Source organism: Muntiacus reevesi, chromosome 5 (assembly GCF_963930625.1).
Source record: "Muntiacus reevesi chromosome 5, mMunRee1.1, whole genome shotgun sequence".
Lineage (NCBI taxonomy): Eukaryota > Metazoa > Chordata > Mammalia > Artiodactyla > Cervidae > Muntiacus > Muntiacus reevesi.
The window spans coordinates 81,594,907-81,616,292 of NC_089253.1; the positions used below are offsets into that span (position 1 = coordinate 81,594,907).

Sequence of the window (21,386 nt, forward strand, 5' to 3'; positions counted from 1 at the left end):
CACAAAGAGTCGGACACGACTGAGTGAATGAACTGAACTGAACTGAACTGAAGCATATTTAAAATTGGATTGCAAGGGGAGGGTAAATTTTGCAGAACAGAGCAAATCTCCTTGGTTGATATGTAGAATTGAATATGTCATGCCCTTGTTAGTACTGACCTGTAGTATTGGGTGGAGCTCTTTTCCATAAGAGTTTATGGAAAAACCCAAAAGAACTTTTTGACCACCCCAATAAACTGGATGTGTTGGAGTGGTGAATAAGAAGGAAAACCCTCCTTAATTACCTCTCACCATTTGACGCTGGTGTCCCTGGGAATACCAGACGAGATGGGGGAGGGTAGATTGGGAAGAAATCTTGGGCATGTGGGACTTTAAGGGTCTTGTTAGTCACCCATATGGTAATTGCCAGTAGGCAATTGGATATGTGTGCTTGAAACTCTTAGATTATTATTTAAAATTACTACATATTTTAAATATTTGTTAAAGTTATGTATTTGGACAAGATTGTACATGGAAAGCATATACAAACTTTAGTACATGCTTTAGTACCTACACTATGTACATAAAGTATATACTCTAGTACATAATCAAGAAGAGTAAATGTAAAAGCACTTGGGAATACAAATAATTAAGGTTTACTTTATTCATATCATTCTGGGAATTAGACACTTACTACATACCCTGCTTATAAAGATAACCTCCAGGAAAGGCTCCTTGAGAAAATTATCATCACTTTTATGTATTGCTTTTTTTTTTTTTTTAAATAATGAATGTTACTTTGACTCTTCTGCAGTGCAACTTTTTAAGGAAATGAGTATAGTATTTAAGGAAACAATGCAACTCACACTTCTTTGACAGTTGATGTTACAAAATTCCATAAGATGATCACACCATTTAAGGTTCCAGCAGCTATCAAATTATATCCTTCTATTTGTAATAGATCGATGCAGTTCACTTCTATACTAACAGCAGGATTCTGAAGAGAGAAAGAAACAGACCCAGTGACCATCATGAACACAGTATCTAAGCACAGTACAAACACACTGTGTATACTTTTTTGTTCTCTCATTAACTTAAACCAAAAAAATGTATATATTTAAATCCTAAAGCATGCAATTTAGTAAAATCTAAATTATTTTGGCATAAAATATTTTAATTTGTAGAATTTAAAAAAACAAGAAAAAATATACTCATCTATTGTCTTCTTCCTTCAGCCTAAACTATCAACCATTAAATTACCTTCCCATCTTTCTCGTCTCTTCAAATTTCTTGAGAGAATATCCTATATTAGCTCTTCTAACCTACTGACCTTCCTTTCACCCATGGCCTAGCTTCTGCTCCATGCCCCTGAAAGCTTTTCCTAAATATCACTAGGGACTTTCTTTTGCCAGTGCTATTTGATATGTTTCAGTTGTCTTGCCTCAAGTATTTTTTGGTACCTACTTTGTTAGGTTCTTGGGATATATAGTTAAACAGAATGTCAGTAAACCCAGAGAAATTTTTAATACAATTCAAGCATTCAGATAAACTGTTCAGATAACTGTTAATTCAGATAAACTGTTAATTACGTACAATTTTTTTTGAGAGTTTATGTTTTATTTGACAGACATACTAAGGACTTGAAGCCTAAGAGATAGCATCTTAAAAGTAATCCTGGGAAAACTGCTCCAGGAGGTGAGGAGAAAGCTAGGATATATAGGAATCATCCAACAAAAGACACAAAAGATGACCGTTAATAAAAGAAAACTCAGTTTAAGGAATTTAACACTTTTCTATGTATGAGGAGATGCAAGAGTCTGGGCTCTCATCTGGGGCCATATCCTACTTTCACATCCCAAGTTTCCTCAGGGCTCACCATCAGAGGTGGCCACGGTCTGATGGCTGCTAGATGGTAAGTATTCTTTGTTTCCTTCCTGAGTTCCCTCAGGACTTACCAGCTCATCGTCAGAGTTGGCTACAATCACTGATGACTGTGATATCTTTTTTTTACTGATATGGTAGACAATGTTTTATTTCTCAGTTCTTCATCTTGGTCGAAAATTTGAGCAATTTGGGAGACACTTCATGACTAATTTTTGTCCCATGGTGCTGGGACATTCTTAAATCTGGCAAAAATTTTTGTTGATATGCCACTTTGGATGTTAATTTCTGGATTAGGTTCTGTTGATAATTAAAGATTCTCTGGATCCTCTGTCTTACTAGTCCATTATGATTCAGGAAATGTTTTAAGCTTATTGCTTCTTTCCATACCTAGAATCACACTATTAGAATTATTTTATGAGCCATAAATGTGATCTATTTCCTCAAAATGTTTAGCCATCATTAGTTTTGTCACAGGGCCTAGTTATACATTGGGTACAGTAAGAGACAACAACCTTATAAAATAGACAGGATATAAGTAATACAGCTAGTAATATTAACAAAGCCATAGGGCAGCATGGAGTCACAAACACATTTGGAAATGAAGAGCAAATTAAAACAATGATTACATCTTTGTTTACAAAGCTATACTTTATCAACTTGTTGTAAGTTATAGCATAAGAGGAAACCTCTTTTGGAAAACAAAGATTAAAACTAGTATATTTTCCAAAAAGTCATAAAGTTATAAACCATATTTATCAGTTCATCTGGTCCCATAAAGTTAATTCCTGTTGATCTGGATGAAGTCATCAGATTTTCCATTAGAATTTTGTTTTGAGAGCTCTGGGGAAAGAGAGCATGACTTTCAGTTTATCAGTCATTTTTTGTTGTTCATTTGCTAAGTCATGTCTGACTCTTTGTGACCCCATGGACTGCAGCACCAGGTTCCTCTGTCCTCCACTATTGCCCAGAGTTTACTCAGATTCATGTCCATTCAATTGCTGATGCTATCTAACCATCTCATCCTCTACCACCCTCTTCTCCTTTTGCCTTCAATCTTTTCCAGCATCAGGGTCTTTTCCAGTGAGTCAGCTCTTCACGTCAGATGGCCAAAGTATTAGATCTTCTGCTTCAGCAACAGTCCTTCCAATGAATATTCAGGGTTGATTTCCTTTCAGATCAACTGGTTCGATCTTGCGGTCTAAGGGACTCTCAAGAGTCTTCTCCAGCACCGCTATTCAAAAGCATCAGTTCTTCGGTGCTCAGCCTTCTTTATGGTCGAGCTCTCACATCTGTACATGACTACTGGAAAAACTACAGCTTTGATTATACAGATGCCCTAAAACAATAAAACAATGGTGGCATGAGACCCACATCCTGCCCAGTGAACTCAGTAAGTTAATGACCCCTAGGACAAGATACATAGTAGGTGCTCGTTAAAAATACATGTAGTGACATACAAAAGTCTCAAAAGCCTACTAAAGAATATTTAAGTATATACTGTATGATTCAACTTACATAGCATTCTAGAAGAAGGAAAAACAAATCTAAAAAATATTAGAGCAGTAGTTGTCTTGAGTGAGGGGCAAGTATTGATTGGTAGGGGTATGAAAGTGTGTTTTATCTTGAGGGGGTTTGGACTGTGTTTTGAATATATTCCTATTCAAATTCATTGAATTGCACACTTAAATTCTGTGTATTTTATTATTTGTAAATTTCACTAAAAAATGTAAATAGCAAATTCTAGTTAAAGATACATATACTGAAGTATTTGATATGTACTGAAATTGTCATCTTACTTTGAAATACATTTTAAAAACAAGGTGGATTGAAGGGTGAGTAGGGGATGAATATGTAACTACATACGCAATGAAGCAAATATTGCAAAATATTAGTAAGGAGTAAATTTTAAGTGGAGGGTTTTATAGGTGCTCATTTTATAAAGCTGCCAATTGTTCTATATTTGTGAAATTTTTCGTAAGGAAATGTTGAGAAAGAAAAACCTATGAACCATACACTCTTCAGAAAAGAGATTTTATATATAATTACAAAGACTTTTTATATCCCTGGAAGTCTACCCATGGACAGAGAATACAAGGATCCTGAATTAGGGAGTTAAGGACCCTGGTTCTGTAATTCTAAGGATCTTGTAAATACAAAGGACTCTGTAAATACAAAGGACTTGTCAGGAGATGTTTCTTTTTATCTGTGTGTGGAAAACAATATTGGTTTCTTTTCAATCTTCTTACAGTTCTGAAAATCAGAGAATATCCTGTAACAAAAATAGTTTGATGATATATTTTCCTTATTTACATTTTTAAAACAATATTTAGGACAGCAAAAAAAAATTAACCAGATATCAATAAGTGATGTCACCAGAGCAATATAAGAAGCTTAAAACATAAAAGCTGAAAACAAAAAGTTGAAATTTTATTAACTGATATTGGAAAATCTAGTTAAAATCATATAATGTAAACATGGTGAAATAATAATTAGCCAGAAAATGTGAACAACAATTTTGTGACCTCTTGCTATGACTCCAAACTTACCCTTCTTGTTAAAATCTAGATGTTAAAAACAACCTAGCTATTTTTAGATAGATGAAAACATGAAATGCTAATGGACTCCCTGAGTGGAGCTGAAAGAATAATTGTGATTATTTCCAAGAGTAGTTTCTAATAAACTGTTGAAACCTCATCTACACCAAGCTGCTCAGAAATTAACATTGCCGTGGCAAAAATGACCATACACAAAGTGAAAACACAAATAAGAAAATGGGAAAAAATATTTGAAACTTCTCTCACAGAGGACTGATATTCCTAATACATACTCCTAATTATTTATACATATATGTGTGTACTTATATTCTTAATATATAAAGAGCTCTTTAATACATTAGAAAAAAAGAAAAATCTAGATAGAAATATAAACAAAGAATAGACAAATGAGGCATGTACATAAAAATATTTAATCTAAAAACTTGTCATATCTGAAAGTTATCCAGAACTATTAGGGTCATATCATAATAACTCAGAAACCTGAAGTGTCCAACTAGCTTGAGATGGGATAATTTGAGAATTAATCAATAATGCAGTAGACTGAAACACATCAAGAATATTTAAATTTGTGATCTGACAATGATACTAAACAAATAAAATCCACTGATCACTTTTGTAGGATGCTAGAGAACCAATTTCTTACTTTGAATATTGATAAATATAAGAAAACAGTCAGTTACTTTGATTTCCTATCTGAACTGTACCTCGGTGTAACTAAATAGTTGATAATAGTTTTTATTTAGAGACACATTCCAGCTAACAAATAAATCAGAGTGGTAAAATGGCAACTCTGAATGAAATAATAAACCTAGGTAGTGATCATTAACGACTGCTAACATCACCCCCCCCAAAAAAACAATATTTTGTGAATTTTGATGGAGGTAATGACATGTGTACTGTAGTGACCTCCATGTAGTATAGAATCTTTTTTTTTAATCAAAGCTGTATGTACCAGATATAACTACCAGATTAAAGGAAGTAAAGAAGAACCTCTTCAATTTACCACAAGGATACAATCAGCAAAATCTGGAAAATGAGAAACCAGGCACCAATTGTCCAGTATTGTCAGGAAATTAATTACAAGGGGGGAAAAAGATATGAAAAGATAATTACAGCTTTAAAGAGACATCAACCAAATGCAACAAATGAACCTTGATTGGATTCTGGTGGAAACAAGCTGTAAGAAATATATATTGTATGAGAAGATCTGGGAAAATTGAAAACTTTGATGCGATTATATTAAATATGTATTATAAATTATTTTAGAAAATATTTGAGAAAATACTGGTACCATTGTTCTATTTTTTGGTCATTACTGTTTAGAGATACATACTGAAATATTTAAGGATAAAGTTGCACAATGTTGAGGATTTGCTTCAAAATAATCCATCCATTGACAGTGGTCGTGGGGAAGTGGTAGAAATAATGAGGAAAAAATCTGGCAATAATATATACTTTTTGAAGCTGGCTAACAATACATGAAAATACATTGTATTATTTTCTCTACTTTTGTATATGTTTGTAATTTTTCATAATAAAAAGGAAAAAGGTTCAAGAAGAAACTTACACCAACATGTTGAGAAAAGTTTTTCTCAACTATCAACTCCACATCTGGGAAGGGAATAGCCATGCTCCTATCTTTAGTAGACACCCTTAGATGCACAATACGATTCCCATTTTGTAGGACAGGCACAACATCAGGCAGCTCCCATATCACCGCAAGGTAAATATCATCTTCTTTACCCTTTAATAGAAATCCAGTGAGTACATGAAAAATTCAGTTAACTATTTTGAACTGTTTTAATGGCATAGAGAAAAATAGAACATACAGTGATATACTCACCACTCAGCTTTATCAGATCTTAAGCTCTAACTGTTCCTCCCTAATATAATTCCTCTTTTTTCTTTACTTTCTAGAGGTAACTAGTAACCTGCATATGGTTTTAGTCATCAAAGTTTATACCCACATGCCATATTTAGGTTTTAGTCATATATATAGCTTCCCTGGCGACTCAGATGGTAAAAAATCCACCTGCAATGCAAGAGACCCATGTTTGATCCCTGGGTTGGGAATATCCCCTGGAGAAGGAAATGGCAACCCACTCCAGTAGGTGGAGAATCCCATGGACAGAGGAGCCTGGGGGGTTACAGCCCACAGGGTCACAAAGTGTCAGACATGACCTAGTGACTAGCATTTTTCATGTGTATGTTACATGATATGATATTGCTTTCAGGTTTCTAACCTTTTTATAAAAGGTATCAAACTTTGTGGATTCTTAACTCACCTTGCTTGTTTCACTTAATTTATTTCTGAGATTTATACAAGTAATTACATGGCACTCTAGTTCATTTATTTTTAACTGCTTTATAGTATTGTATGAATATACTACTATTTGCTTATCCTTTCTCCTTCTGGTGAGTGTTCAGGCTATGAATTTTTCACTGCATGCTTTTATGGACAAATGGCATATTTTCTAGTGCATGTACCTGGTGTAGAATTATTAAATTGTAAGATATGTGCATCCAATTCTTTCTTAACATTCTTGTCAAAACTTGGTTTCATTAGATTTTTTTAAAATTAATTTTGGTTATCTGATAATTTTAAAATAGGACATTTAAATTTTTTAAATTTATTAATTAGATTAATCACATTTTCTTAATTTTGTAAGTTGAACATATTTTTCATGTATTTTTGAACCATCTGATTTTCTTATCTGTTCTTTTTTTTTAATTTTTTTAATTTTTTTTTTTATTTTTCAGTGGGTTTTGTCATACATTGATATGAATCAGCCATAGAGTTACACGTATTCCCCATCCCAGTCCCCCATCCCACCTCCCTCTCCACCCGATTCCTCTGGGTCTTCCCAGCCCACCAGGCCCGAGCACTTGACTCATGCCTCCCACCTGGGCTGGTGGTCTGTTTCACCACAGATAATATACATGCTGTTCTTTCGAAACATCCCACCCTCGCCTTCTCCCACAGAGTTCAAAAGTCTGTTCTGTACTTCTGCGTCTCTTCTTCTGCCCTGCATATAGGGCCATCGTTACCATCTTTCTAAATTCCGTATATATGTGTTAGTATACTGTAATGTTCTTTATCTTTCTGGCTTACTTCACTCTGTATAATGGGCTCCAGTTTCATCCATCTCATTAGAACTGATTCAAATGAATTCTTTTTAACGGCTGAGTAATATTCCATGGTGTATATGTACCACAGCTTCCTTATCCACTCATCTGCTGATGGGCATCTAGGTTGCTTCCATGTCCTGGCTATTATAAACAGTGCTGCGATGAACATTGGGGTGCACGTGTCTCTTTCAGATCTGGATTCCTCAGTGTGTATGCCCAGAAGTGGTATTGCTGGGTCATATGATAGTTTTATTTCCAGTTTTTAAAGAAATCTCCACACTGTTTTCCATAGTGGCTGTACTAGTTTGCATTCCCACCAACAGTGTAAGAGGGTGCCCTTTTCTCCACACCCTCTCCAGCATTTATTGCTTGTAGACTTTTGGATAGCAGCCATCCTGACTGGCGTGTAATGGTACCTCATTGTGGTTTTGATTTGCATTTCTCTGATAATGAGTGATGTTGAGCATCTTTTCATGTGTTTGTTAGCCATCTGTATGTCTTCTTTGGAGAAATGTCTGTTTAGTTCTTTGGCCCATTTTTTGATTGGGTCATTTATTTTTCTGGAATTGAGCTTCAGGAGTTGCTTGTATATTTTTGAGATTAATCCTTTGTCTGTTTCCTCATTTGCTATTATTTTCTCCCAATCTGAGGGCTGTCTTTTCACCTTACTTATAGTTTCCTTTGTTGTGCAAAAGCTTTTAATTTTCATTAGGTCCCATTTGTTTATTTTTGCTTTTATTTCCAATATTCTGGGAGGTGGGTCATAGAAGATCTTGCTGTGATTTATGTCGGACAGTGTTTTGCCTATGTTCTCCTCTAGGAGTTTTATAGTTTCTGGTCTTACATTTAGATCTTTAATCCATTTTGAGTTTATTTTTGTGTATGGTGTTAGGAAGTGTTCTAGTTTCATTCTTTTACAAGTGGTTGACCAGTTTTCCCAGCACCACTTGTTAAAGAGATTGTCTTTTTTCCATTGTATATCCTTCTTATCTGTTCTTTGTCCATTTTTCTGTTGGGCTGTTTCCTTTTCTTCTGGATTTGTGTTGTTTCTTTCAATAGTCTGGTTCCTGATCTTATTTACCTGGGGTGCATTTGTCTTCCCACAGTCTGTGATTTGTTTTTCTTCTTTGTTTTCTAAGACAGGTGTTTATTTTTAATTTGACTGTAGTGAAGATATCTTTGTGATATCCCATTTATTCAGGTTGTCTTTATGTCCTTTAAGATCCACCCCCACAAGAATCTTGTATGTTATTGCTGTATTTGTTTTAGGTACCTTTGATTTTTATTTGCTATTGTCATCATTCTTTCTGTTTTCTAGTTGGTTATTGTTGGTGAGATGCTTTTAGTTTTAGAATTTTCAATTTTTATATGGGAATAAAAGCTACTTTTTAAAGGTTATTTTGCTGGCAGAGCAGGGATCTCTGTAGATTGAAAGGCAGTATGGTAAAATGAAGAGAATATTGGTTCTAGGCATGATGACAATGTGTTTCCAGTCTTAGTTCTAGTGAGACCTTGGACAAAGTATATATCTTTATGGGGCCTTATTTTCCTTAGTTCATAGATAAAAGTCCTATTTTTAAAACCTTTATGTTTCTAAGTATAGATCTAACATCTCTGTTATCTCATATGTATGTTAATTCAAAAGTGTGAACCAATGGTACTCCTATATACTAGTTGATTCTTTAGTGTTTGCACCATCATGGAAGTAGAAGGAATCTCAGCAATATCCAAATAGTGATCAGATATTGATATACTGAGCAATAGTTTGGTTAGGATCGTGGGCTCCCTTGATGAGATAAATTGGCTACAGTGATTTTAATAAACTTAGCTGGTTTCAGCTGAACCATTTCAGATAGCAGCTCTCAGACTTTCTGAATTCACAGAACACTAAATTTTTTAAAATTTTTTAAAAGATTGATTTAGAGTTACTAATATTTCATTTTACCCAGAAAGGACATGGGGAAGGAACCCTTATTCAGAGACACTCCTAGGATGAGATTTGAGCATGATGTTTCATCTGCGCAGATCCTTAAATCCCCAGAGGTGTGTGTGGAGGGGGCAATGTGTACTATGGTTTATGCGTAGTTTTCCTTGCTTCCAAAGACATAGAGGAGTAGCTGAACAAGTGTGTAACAGCCTTTGGTACTTTTGAAATTGGGAAGAGAATGGGCAGCAGAAAGGCTTACTGATAGTGTCCCAACAGAAGACTGCTGTGGGGAATGCTGAACCCCAACCCTCAAGAGCAGCATGGCTGTATATCCCTACTTTGGGATTGTCACCTCTCACAGCCAAAGCCCAGTGAGAAGAAAAACTGTAGTTAAGTGGGCCTAGAATCTAGAGAGAAGAATAGACAAAACATGCAGAACAGATCCCAGAGTAGCTAGAACTTCTGGGAAGTACGATAACTTGAGCAAACCTGAACAATACTTCAGTTTAGTCACTCAGTCATGCCCAACTCTTTGCAACCCCGTGGACTGCAGCACGCCAGGCTTGCCTGTCCATCACCAACTCCCGGAGCCTACTCAAACTCATGTCCATTTTGTCGGTGATGCCATCCAGCCATCTCATCCTCTGTCGTCCCCTTCTCCTCCCACCTTCAATCTTTCCCAGCATCAGGGTCTTTTCATTGAGTTGGTTCTTTGCATCAGGTGGCCAGAGTACTGGAGTTTCAACTTCAGCATCAGTCCTTCCAATGAATATTCAGGACTGATTTCCTTTAGGATTGACTGGTTGGCTCTCCTTGCAGTCCAAGGGACCCTCAAGAGTCTTCTTCAACACCACAGTTCAAAAGCATGGGAGTTCAAAACAGAAACAAAAACCAACACATAATCTTCATGTTTAAGAATTTGGTTGATGAGTTAAAGAAGACAGTGCCTGTCTGAGACTTGAACTAATAGCCTAGCAGTAGAGAAATATTTCAAGAGTCAGCAAAGCTAAAACAAAACAAAAACAGAGGAAAAATATAAGAAATCTGGAGGACAAATTCAGAAGACCTAATGAGTCAGACACGACTGTGCAACTGAACTGAATATGCAAATAATATGAGTTCCTGAATTAGAAAAAGAAACATATGCCAAAGAGACATCTAAGAAACAAATAATAATACAACGAAAATCCCCTGAGCTGGAAGAAATACCTAGGACTTCAGATTGAGTTTCCTGTGGAACTGATGAGAAAAGATACACACATAGGCATGGACTTTAAACTCCAAGGACAAAGATAACCTCTTATAAATTTGCAGAAAGATTAAGTTGCTTACAAAGGAAAAAGACCAGTTTTGGATTGCTCATTGACAACACTGTCACTTCAAAACAGTAAAGTTACATATAGACCAAATAAAAGGTCCTGTAACTCATGAATGGAGAAAGAAACAGCAACCCACTCCAGTATTCTTGCCTGGAAAATCTATGGACAGAGGAGCCTGGCAGGCTACAGTTCATGGGGCCGCAAAGAGTCAGACATTACTGAGCGATTAAGCACAAACACAGAGAGGCACTAAAATTTTGGTCTGCTATTTACTTACTATATTATCATCTCTTTAATACCAGCTAGGAGATTTAGAAAATATTTTATCCACAACGTTTCATGGTTTTCAGTGACTTTCCTGAGTAGTTATCTAATATAGAATCCTGGGATTTAGAAAAATACCTACCATATGTGGAGCACACAAAATATTTTTTGAATTGTATTGAGTTTAGTTGGAAATCAGAGGAAAGCAATCTTCCCTGACTCCCAGATTAGACTAGGCACCACTTGCCATCATTAATTTCTATAGCATTTTGTGCAAGCATTCATAACACATATAACAGGTGGATCAATATCAGTCCTTATTATTAAATTATAAATTCCATTGTGAAATGGGAGATATCTTTCTGGTTCATGGTAAACATTTGGTAAATGGTTACTGAAAAAAATTAGTGAATAAATGAAAGTATTAAAAAAATTAAGTATGTAAATCAAACCATATTTTACTTTAAATAGGCAGATAATAAGTGATAAGCAAATAATAAGATATCAATAATAATAAAAATAATAGGTGTTTTCAACACTATCCTTATTGTAAATTTCCCCCCTCCAACATTAATAAAATACCCTAAAATGCCCCATAGATTTACTATTCTATACCTTACAAGGGGTTTCTTATATTTCTTCATTCTGTCAATCCTTAGTGAACACCTACTCTGGGCAGAGCAAGAATACAAATATGAATGAGAGGCCTTCAGTCCTCATCAAGTTCAATCTATGGAGTTCTGGAGACACAAAAAATCAAAATAATCAAAGTAAAAACTGCTATAGTAGATCTAAAAGCAATTTTGACATGGGAACAGCACCATGCTACATTTTGCAGTTTTTAAAAAGGAGTGTTTGTAACAGCAGATTTTCTCTGTTGGGATTACACTAACTTGAAACAGAGAAATTAATACATTGTCACATTTGAGAGTATATGACTAAGAAGTTCCTTTCTACAGAGCCACATTTTTAGGTAGTATGTGAGCTTGTTTTATTTATTACTTCTTCCCCCCCCCCCCCCCCCGCCAGAGGGATCCTTGTGCCTTTATTTGCACAGAGTGAGAATGTCGAAAGTTACATGTGAACAAGTTTACAGTCAATAAAATACACGTCTACTAGAAAACACAAACAGGGTCGCCTTGGCGCTGCGTGGACATGGTCTGGAATTGGCTGAGGGATCCTCTCTACACAGGGAGAGTTCTGGCACAGTTATTGCTCTTTTGCGTCCCCACAGCCTCACAACGTCCGCTACTCTATGTGCCCACCCACTGCTCCAAGGTCATGGTCATTGTTTCCAGACACCCTTGATAATCAAATATACTGTATGTTTTGGAAGCACATTTCAGGGAACAGTAATGGAGATGGCCATGACCACCATGCGTTACTTCTTTATTTTTTAAACATTACAGCAATTAAAGATTCCAAGGGATAAGAGGGTAGAGATGAGTTTGGTTTTATTTCATCTCTCTAGAAATTGAGTAGATTTGTAGACCAAGCTCTGATGAAAGTAAAATTGTCAACATGAGTGACTGCATGAGCTGGAGCAAGGGGTCTGCATATGTGTGTCAGTACCAGGTGGTAAAAAATGGGAAATAAAGAATAAGAATGTTCAGTCTAAGGCCATCCATTGAAAAAATGGTAAGCTATAAGAAAGACTAGTGCCATCTCTAGCCAAAACTTTATTTAGGCCCAAAGTTACAGTTTCCTAATGACCTCTTTGCTTTGTGTCATCTTTTAGGTTCTTCCTTCACAGGTTGAGAACCCATAAGTGTTTATGCCCAGTTTTCAAGGATAATGCTACCTGGAGTTTCTGTTTTCCAAAGGAATATGGCTATGTTTAGATGATACTTAAATTATTACTTTATTTTGTCAATTTAGCAGAAAAAAAGAAAAATCAGACTAAATGTTCATTTAGTCATGTATTGACTTGGCTATCAACTTGTTTTCACTTTGCTACAAATTACTTAATACATAATTAAATAGAATTGTGTTGATTCCTTGACTGTGTCTCAATTATCTAAAAGAACATTAATCTTTTTCCTTTGGTCTTTATGTTATTCAAATTCTAACCAGGTTTCTCAGTGTTTCATTTTATATATTGAGGAAATTGTGTCGATCAGTAAGAATTCCACATTCTCATCATGGCAGAATTACAAAGAAAATCTTTTAAAAGAAATGTATAACAATTTCTTTCCACTGAAGAACTTTTTTCTAGTAGAGTGCCACTTTGGATTGCTCAGACAGCAAAGAAAGATTAGTTGAATCAGGGAAGTTTTTCACTCCTATCTTCAAAAGGGGAAGAATAAGGGCAAAGAATCCTTGAGTTCTAGGCAGGGAGATATCCACTCAGTAGCTGGTGGGCTGCCGTCTGTGGGGTCGCACAGAGTCGGACATGACTGAAGCGACTTAGCAGCAGCAGCCAGGGTAAATGATCTAGTTTTCATTTTAAGTATGAAGACGGCTTTAGTGTGCTTAGGTGGTGAAAGACACACAGGAAAAATAAATTTAGTCTACCTCAATCCTTCCAAAACATCCCTGAACAGATTGCCATGTTAACTGTTAAGTACACAAAGCAGTTTTGATGACAACCTGAAAAAGTGACTTGAACATCCCTGAATACATTATGGGTTATATGGTTCAGACAGGAATCATTGCTCCCTTTCATAAAGCCTACTAGTGAGCAGCTCTGCCAGTGAGTTATCCTCAGATGAGGATATAAACCATGGCAGAGGTGGTAGCTGTATGTAAATTTAATCTTTTTGATATCTACTCCAGAAGGATCCCAGCTAATCCCTTCAGCAAACATTGGATGGGCAGTGTCGACCAGCTATTCTTTTTTGCTCTTTGCTTGGACATGGGCAAGGTTAATTAGGAACATCCTAGGAAGGCTGGTGGAGAAATACTATCCTCCGCTGGCTGGCAAGGGAAGAGTTAAATGCGGATTATCCACGCTCAGTTGATTTTCCCAAGAAGAGCATATAGAGTACGTGGAAATGAGATTGCAAACCTGGATCATTTTGATCTTTCCGTTGCGCTCCAAAGAGAGGAGCAAGTATTGGTGTTTTTCTTGAGCTTTCAGGAAAATCAGGCGTTGCAGCCAGTGCTCTTCCTCTTTCCAGTCTTTCCCTTCTGGTAACACCTTCAACTCTTGTCCACTGCCAAAGTCCCAGATTTTAACTGTTCCTAAACACACAGAGAAAAGATTCTATAAGCAAAAGTCATTTCTAGAAAGAATGGCTTTTATCTCAGAGAAAATCAATCTAATTGAAAGCTTTCTGCCAGAATTTATCCTAAGCTTATTCCCTATTGAGACTGACACATGATTCTCCCTAGCCTGGCTGTGTATAAAATATATTTCTGTATGCCTTCATTGTCACAGGCTGATAAAAAATGAACAGGACCAGGCAATGTCTTGAAATCTGTGAACATATTCTTTGAAATTCTCAGACTCTCCTGTGTGAGTTTTCTGTCTTCATTGGGTCTTTTCTGCTTTTATTATCCCAATGTTTTCCAGTTTGCTAAATACTCTCCAATATCTATCTATCTAAAATCATGCCACAGTGATTATTAACATTAAGAGGTCACTCCAATAGTCTCATTTCCTAAGGTGCTAACATATTTTAGAACTAGATCCTACTGGGTAATAAAAGGAGTAAAAGAATTCCCACAGGTAGAAAACAAAATGTTTTGAGTTGTTGATTACATAAAAAGGAATGCAAAAAGGGTGCCAAGTTTCTTCTTACATTTAGAATCATACATTCTAATTTATTTTGTTCATGTAGGAGATCCTCATGAAAGGGCCAGGTTAAATGATAGCGTACTTATTGAATTCCTGTTTCTAGGTCATTACTCAGTGTAGAGAATTATCTTCTAACATGGATTTTTAGAGTGACCTCAGGTTGCATTTATTCACACCCCATCAACTCAGAATTATGTCATGTATATTGTTATCTGCTCACATTTTAAAAACTCTTTCACTCAAGATACTCAATCCATCAACTGGCTTACAAACAAGAATTTATCTAGTAAATATATTCCTAGAAGAAATACGGGCTTCCCTGGTGGCTCTGCTGGTAAAGAATCCGCCTGCAATGTGGGAGACCTGGGTTTGATCCCTGAGTTGGGAAGATCCCCTGGAGACGGGAATCACTATATATGTATAGTGATACAGATGGTCATATTGTCTAAGTCATGTTGTCTCTCTCGGACTTCAGAATAAGGTAAGGTGAAAGCAGAGAAGGCCGGTTCCAACAAGTTCTATGAACTCTCATGGCAGCAAATGGCACAACCCAGCTGGAGCAAGACATCCTCCCAGGGGTGACATGATATATACCCTTAAGCATCTTAGACTTATAAACAAGTCCAATATAGAATCCTAAATGTGAGACGGCAAAGTTGGATGGATATTTTGTCTGGTCCCATACTTTCAGGAAAAATATTATGAAAAGCACTAAATAGAATGTCTGTGTCAGCTGGTGGGGCTTCCCTGGTGGCTCAGTGGTAAAGAATCCTCTTGTTAATGTGGGAGACATAGATTCAACCACTAGGTAGGGAAGATCCATTGAAGAAGGACATGGCAACCCACTCCAGTGTTCTTGCCTGGGAAATACCATGGACAGAGGAGCCTGGAGGGCTACAGTCCATGGTTGGGATCACAAAAGAGTTGGACATGACTGAGCGACTAAACACCAGTAATAACTCTTAGCCGATGGTACTCAAAATTAGTGGAACAGAATGAGTCAGTGAAACACAGATAAGTCTCAGTCAAAATGGACTGAGATGGTATGCATGAAAGGCTTTGCAAACTGATAAGCATCTATATAAGTAAGGCATTGATTATGATTAACATCAATATCAGGACATTAATGCCCATTAGAGAAGAGCCCAGCACTGTTGTCAGGCACAGCAGTCTCACTGGCATGCTTACATATTCCAGCTCGATTCACACTTTCCCTCTACCCCAAACAACTTGTGACAAGATCCTAGAACAAATTCTTGGGACACTAAAGCAGGGGGGCCATATTCTGGATATTAGTCTGACCATTATATGCTCCTGTGGCAAAAAGAAATCCACTTTCATCGATAGCTGCAGCAGTCAGTTCAACATTGAAGCCATGAGGGTCTAAAATCTGGTATATTTGGAGGCCAGTTTCGAGTTCCCATACCTACAAGAAAGAACAATAAAATACTTCTAAGACCTTCAGTTTTCATCAGTTTTACAATATTCAAAATAGCCTCAAAATTGGCACAGGGCATACCTAACACCTTTTCCAGCATTCTGCCATGAATGTTGGTTTAATCAAAGAAAGGTCTAAAAGATGTAGTCTGTCTAATAGTCACTGTGCTACCCCAGAGTGTTTCTGTAATATATGTAGGTGGGATGAGACAAGCCACAACTGTTCCAGGCAGCCCCTGTCTATCTAGGAAGCAGTCAGATGCTACTCTCAGCATGAAGCAAGCTTAGCAGCAGGCAAGAAATGTAACAGGAGGTCAGCAGACAAAGAAATAAAATTGAATATGTTCTCTGTTGTCATTCATCCAAATTATCTAGAGATCATGGGACAGAATCTACAGTTAACAGTGTGAAATCGGAGAGAACCCGAGGAAAGGGCTCACTGACCTTTCCAATGAGTGTTCTGATGAAGGACATGGGCCCAGTTCTTAACAGAGAGAACAGGGGAGGAAGGGCGGGGGAGGCTGAGACTTCAGAGAAGGTTGGGCGTAATCAGAAAACCTAGAAACATGTCAAAGCTCATCACTATATCTTTAGAAATGCAGCAGAACCATGAGACCTGCAGTCTCGATCTGAATCTTTCTCTCTTCATGGATCTGCCAATTTCAGGTGTCTATTAGACTTCCAGTAAACAAACTGAACTGGCAACACAGTTTGAACTGAAGTATTTGGAAACAGAGGCAGCATAAACAAAGGGCCAGAGATGGGAAGGGGCACGGTTCCTCCAGGGAACTAGTCAGTTGTTGCAGCAGGAGTGAAAGAAGGAGAGTGGGAGGAGATGTAGCTGGTGTAATCACTGGTCTGGAGACCAGATAACAGGGCCATTGACTGAGCTGTGGCAGAGCCAAGATCTGAATGAAGTCAGGCTGGCCCTAAAGCCCATGCTCTTAACCTCTGTGCTCCCCTGGGTGCAGATGAGGTCCTAAAGGGAGAATGAGGAATGAAGACCACTACAGGAAGGGGTCTCAGGGGCCACCCATTTCCTGGCCTGAAGTATGATCTGTCTCCAACCAGTCAGGTATGAAAACTCACCCAGATGTCTTCGTTTCCCCTCCCTATTTTGCAAGGAAGACATTTTCCCTTTAAGAGGTCAGTATTTCATGAAGACAGCCGGGTTTTAGTTTCCCTCTACTTATTCTGTAGGCATTATTAGAAATAACTGATAATTACATGAACTTAGGAGATTTTGGTCTGAGAAAATCTCCGCAGATGAGCACAGAAGGTCAAAGGTTGAGAGGGAATTTGGAGTCTCTGAGAAATGCTTTCTCCTGCTCCCTATGTCTGCTTTTGGAGAGCACGCATGAAATAAAAGGATAAACACTTCAGGCAAACACCTCCAGCCATCACTGCTAGATGAAGTCAGTGGTCGTAAATACAAATACAGTTAGGATGATCCAGAACTCTGGCCTCTAGGGAACACATTAATGACATGGCCTGAGGACTGCAGAGGAAAGGACATTGGTATTCACCTCAGATAAACCTGGGTTCGTATCCCAGCCACGAGGCTTACTAGCTATATGAACTGAGGCAAGTTGCTTGATCTTTGAATCCTAATTTCCACATCTTTAAATAGAACCTCACACAGAGAACTAGTGTGAGGATTAAACAAGATTGTGGATTTAAGACACTTGGCACATACCCTGCATCTATAGGGGTTAGAGTAAACATCTATGTACTTCTTTCCCTTCTTTTTAGCAGTCTCTTTCCTATAGCTCAGTTTAAAAATTTTTTACACACACACATGCACACACTAGGCTTTTTCCCTTGACATACTTCCCTTAAAATTCTAGTTTTAATCGTGAGAACTAGCTTCATTTTTTAAATTGAACCTGTAGCCTAACAGCAAGGAGTCTGAGCTGCATTAAAAATCTTACTTTTCATGTATTCGTGAAAGCTTAAAAATAGCTCTAACATAAGGTTCCATCATATATGCCGTTACCTTTATTTAATCACTCAAAGATGCATCTATAAGAAGAGAAAATTCTACCTTTGCTTTTTTGTTCCTGAAGAGTCAATATATACTCACCTTAATTATGGACTCAGAGCAGATGGTAAGTACTTGGTGAAAATATTTGTTGTAAAGCATGACATTGATTTCTCGTTCATGGGTGTGAGGGACCTGTTTTGTATCTTGTATCATCCTAGTTAAAGGATACATGTCCATAACACTAGATCCTTGAACAGAAATAAGAATTTCATAAATAACAAATATTAGGAGATTTGAACCATGAAGCATTTTATTAAACTCATTGTGTTTGGAAATAGCTGATCAGTGAGATTATTAATGCCTAGGAGACCGAATGAGGTAAAAATACATTCATTTATTCAAAAACATCTTTGACTAATAAAACAAATATGATTTAGCCAGAGAAAAGCATTCATTTTGGGCTTCATTAATTTTCAAGTGTAGGGCACTTGGACTTCCTTGATATCTTCTTTTCAGTGACCACTATTCTCCTACTTTTTATAACCTAGTTTTTTCCTTCTTCAGAGTGCCTGCTACATTATCTAGTGTACAGTAATAAAGATGATGGCCACCTTCTTGCTGATGGAAAACTTCCATTTAGTGATTGAAATGTGTTAGAAAGCTGTTTCAACTAGTGAATAGTAAAGCACTCTATAAACATGATCGATCTTGTGCTTCCTTGGTGACTCAGGGGTCAAAAAGTCTACCTACACAATGCAGGAGATGAGGGTTTGATTCCTGTGTCAGGAAGATCCCCTGGAGAAGGAAAGGCAACCCGCTTCAGTACTCTTGCCTGGGAAATCCTACAGACAGAGAAGCCTGGCCAGTTACGGCCCAGAGGGGGTCACAAAAGGGTCAACCTAGCAACTAAACAGCAACAACAAAGCATGGTCTTATTAAAGGTAGTGCCTGAAAATGATTGCAAGCCAGTGCTCACAACAATATTAAACAAGATTAATTTGCAAATTACCATAGTGAACTAGAAGGAGAGCAGGTATTTCTTACTTGCATTTTTAAAATTTATGTGTTTATTTTAATTGGAGAACAATGACAATATTGTGATGGTTTTTGCCATACATCAACATGAATCAGCCACAGATACACATGTGTCCCCCTCATCCTGAACACTCCCTCCCACCTCCCTCCCCATCCTATCCCTCTAGATTGTCACAGAGCACCTGCTTTGAGTGTCCTGCTTCATGCATTGACCTCACACTGGTTATCTATTTTACATATGGTAATGTATATGTCTCCATGCTGTTCTCTCAAATCATCCCACCCTCTCCTCCCACTGAGTCCAGAAGTCTGTTCTTTACGTCTGTGTCTTCTTTGCTGCCCTGTATGTAGGATCATCAATACCATCTTCCTAGATTCCATACATTAGCATTAATATACAGCATTTGTCTTTCTCTTTTTGACTTACTTCACTCTGTGTAATAGACTGTAGGTTCATCCACCTCATTAGAACTGACTCAAGTGCATTCCTTTTTACAGCTGAGTAATATTTCATTGTGTACATGTACCACAACTTCCTTGTCCATTCATCAGGGCATTTGGTTTGCTTTTACAGTAATCCTATAAACTGCAAGTATGATTTAACTCTCAAAATCAACTATGTATTCTGTTTTAGTGTAATGTCTAGAAATATACATAAGGATCTCAAACCATTCCACAGTTCAAACAGAAATGAAACTTCTTCCCTCATTTATTGGTGTGGAGATTAAGCTACCAAAGGCTGGCCCTTCTTTTTCTCAAGTCTCTCCATAGAAATCTCAATTGCAGCAAAATTTTCAGCAAGAGTTACTGAACACTTTCCTAAAGTGTTTGAATTCTAAGATAAAGTCTACTCATGTGTAAAGAGAATGGAGGAAGCTCTTCTGGTAGTATTTCTCAATTCAAATACAACAGGGAAATCTGAGAGGGACGTGGTAACCAGATAATCAAACAATACATGGAGCGCCTTCATATTCTACTGACTGTAATGGATTTTATCTGAACTGACAGCAAAGCTAGATATGCTTATAAATAAATGGCAATCCACTCCATGTTTGGCTAGATACGCAATTTAGCAGTATAGAAACAAAGCAATACAGAGAAAGAAAGTAGATCCAGGAGTCAGAAACTTTGGTACTGAATCCCACCTGTATATCTCAACTAATATCCTTATACTAGTCAGCTGAAATATTTAATATTTAGTTTTATCATTTATAAAATAAGATGAACAATAATTCCTACCTCAGTGGTGGTTGTGCAGATCAAATGAAATAAAGTCCATGAAAGCACTTTGTGAAAGAACTAATCAAATGGTAGTTTTCTTATTAGAGTAACAAAAACAACAACGGTGGCAGTAACAACAGCATATTCTATAATGTGGTGTTGCTGTCCCTGGGGTTTATAAGATTACTATGGCTGCTTCATTTGAACAAAAGCACAAATTAAAGTCTGAGAGCTAAGCTTCATGCAATTCTGATATCACACTGATGGTTGTAGTCAGTGTATGTGATTTTAGAGATTAAGCAATATACAGAGCTCTATATTGTTGTAAGAGTATTATCCAAACTACATAAAGTTAGGAAGAAATTTTGATCTTATGGTTGTCTTCTGTGTTTTTGCTTTTGCCTTGATATTTGAGGCTTTAGTTACTCTGATGATAAATGGGATGGAAATGCTGAGCCTAGTAAATCAAACATGCAAGTTGGGGCACTAAGAAAAAACTTGTTTGTAGTTGTTTTTATGTTATTCTTAGAGGAGATAGTATAGATGAGGGGTGCTTACAACTAGAGTTAATTTCTGTTTTAGAAGGTAGAAAATTATCCATCAAACATGAAGTTCTAGTTCACTTCTAATCCAGAAAACACCTAAAAGTTAAAAATAGTTCATATTCTCCACCGGCAGTCATAGCACCAATCATTCTCTGCCCTATTAATCCCACAGGAACTCAGAGAAGGTGGTCAATAGGAAATGCAATCTGGGCTGGTGTTACAGAAGGAGGAACTATTGTTAATACTGTTCATTTCTTCTAAAGCTTCTTCTGAGGATATGCATGTGAGTAACGTTCAACCCAAATGCCTAACAGGGTCTTTTGTCTCTTTAGTAAGCATGTTTATCAGGGGCAGCAGGAAAAGGAGAA

At 37.1% G+C, this 21,386-nt stretch overlaps 1 protein-coding gene across 1 annotated transcript in view; it reads right to left on the reverse strand.

The window, feature by feature from the left end:
- WDR64 (WD repeat domain 64) overlaps window positions 1–21,386 on the reverse strand; it is a 124,979-nt gene that overhangs the window by 41,541 nt on the left and 62,052 nt on the right. The window contains exons 12-16 of the mRNA XM_065935640.1: window positions 18,317–18,465; window positions 16,099–16,222; window positions 14,065–14,240; window positions 5,986–6,162; window positions 846–976 (exon numbers count right to left, since the gene is read on the reverse strand). Of these exons, the coding sequence (XP_065791712.1) occupies window positions 846–976; window positions 5,986–6,162; window positions 14,065–14,240; window positions 16,099–16,222; window positions 18,317–18,465 (757 nt within the window). The remainder of the gene's footprint in view (window positions 1–845; window positions 977–5,985; window positions 6,163–14,064; window positions 14,241–16,098; window positions 16,223–18,316; window positions 18,466–21,386) is intronic.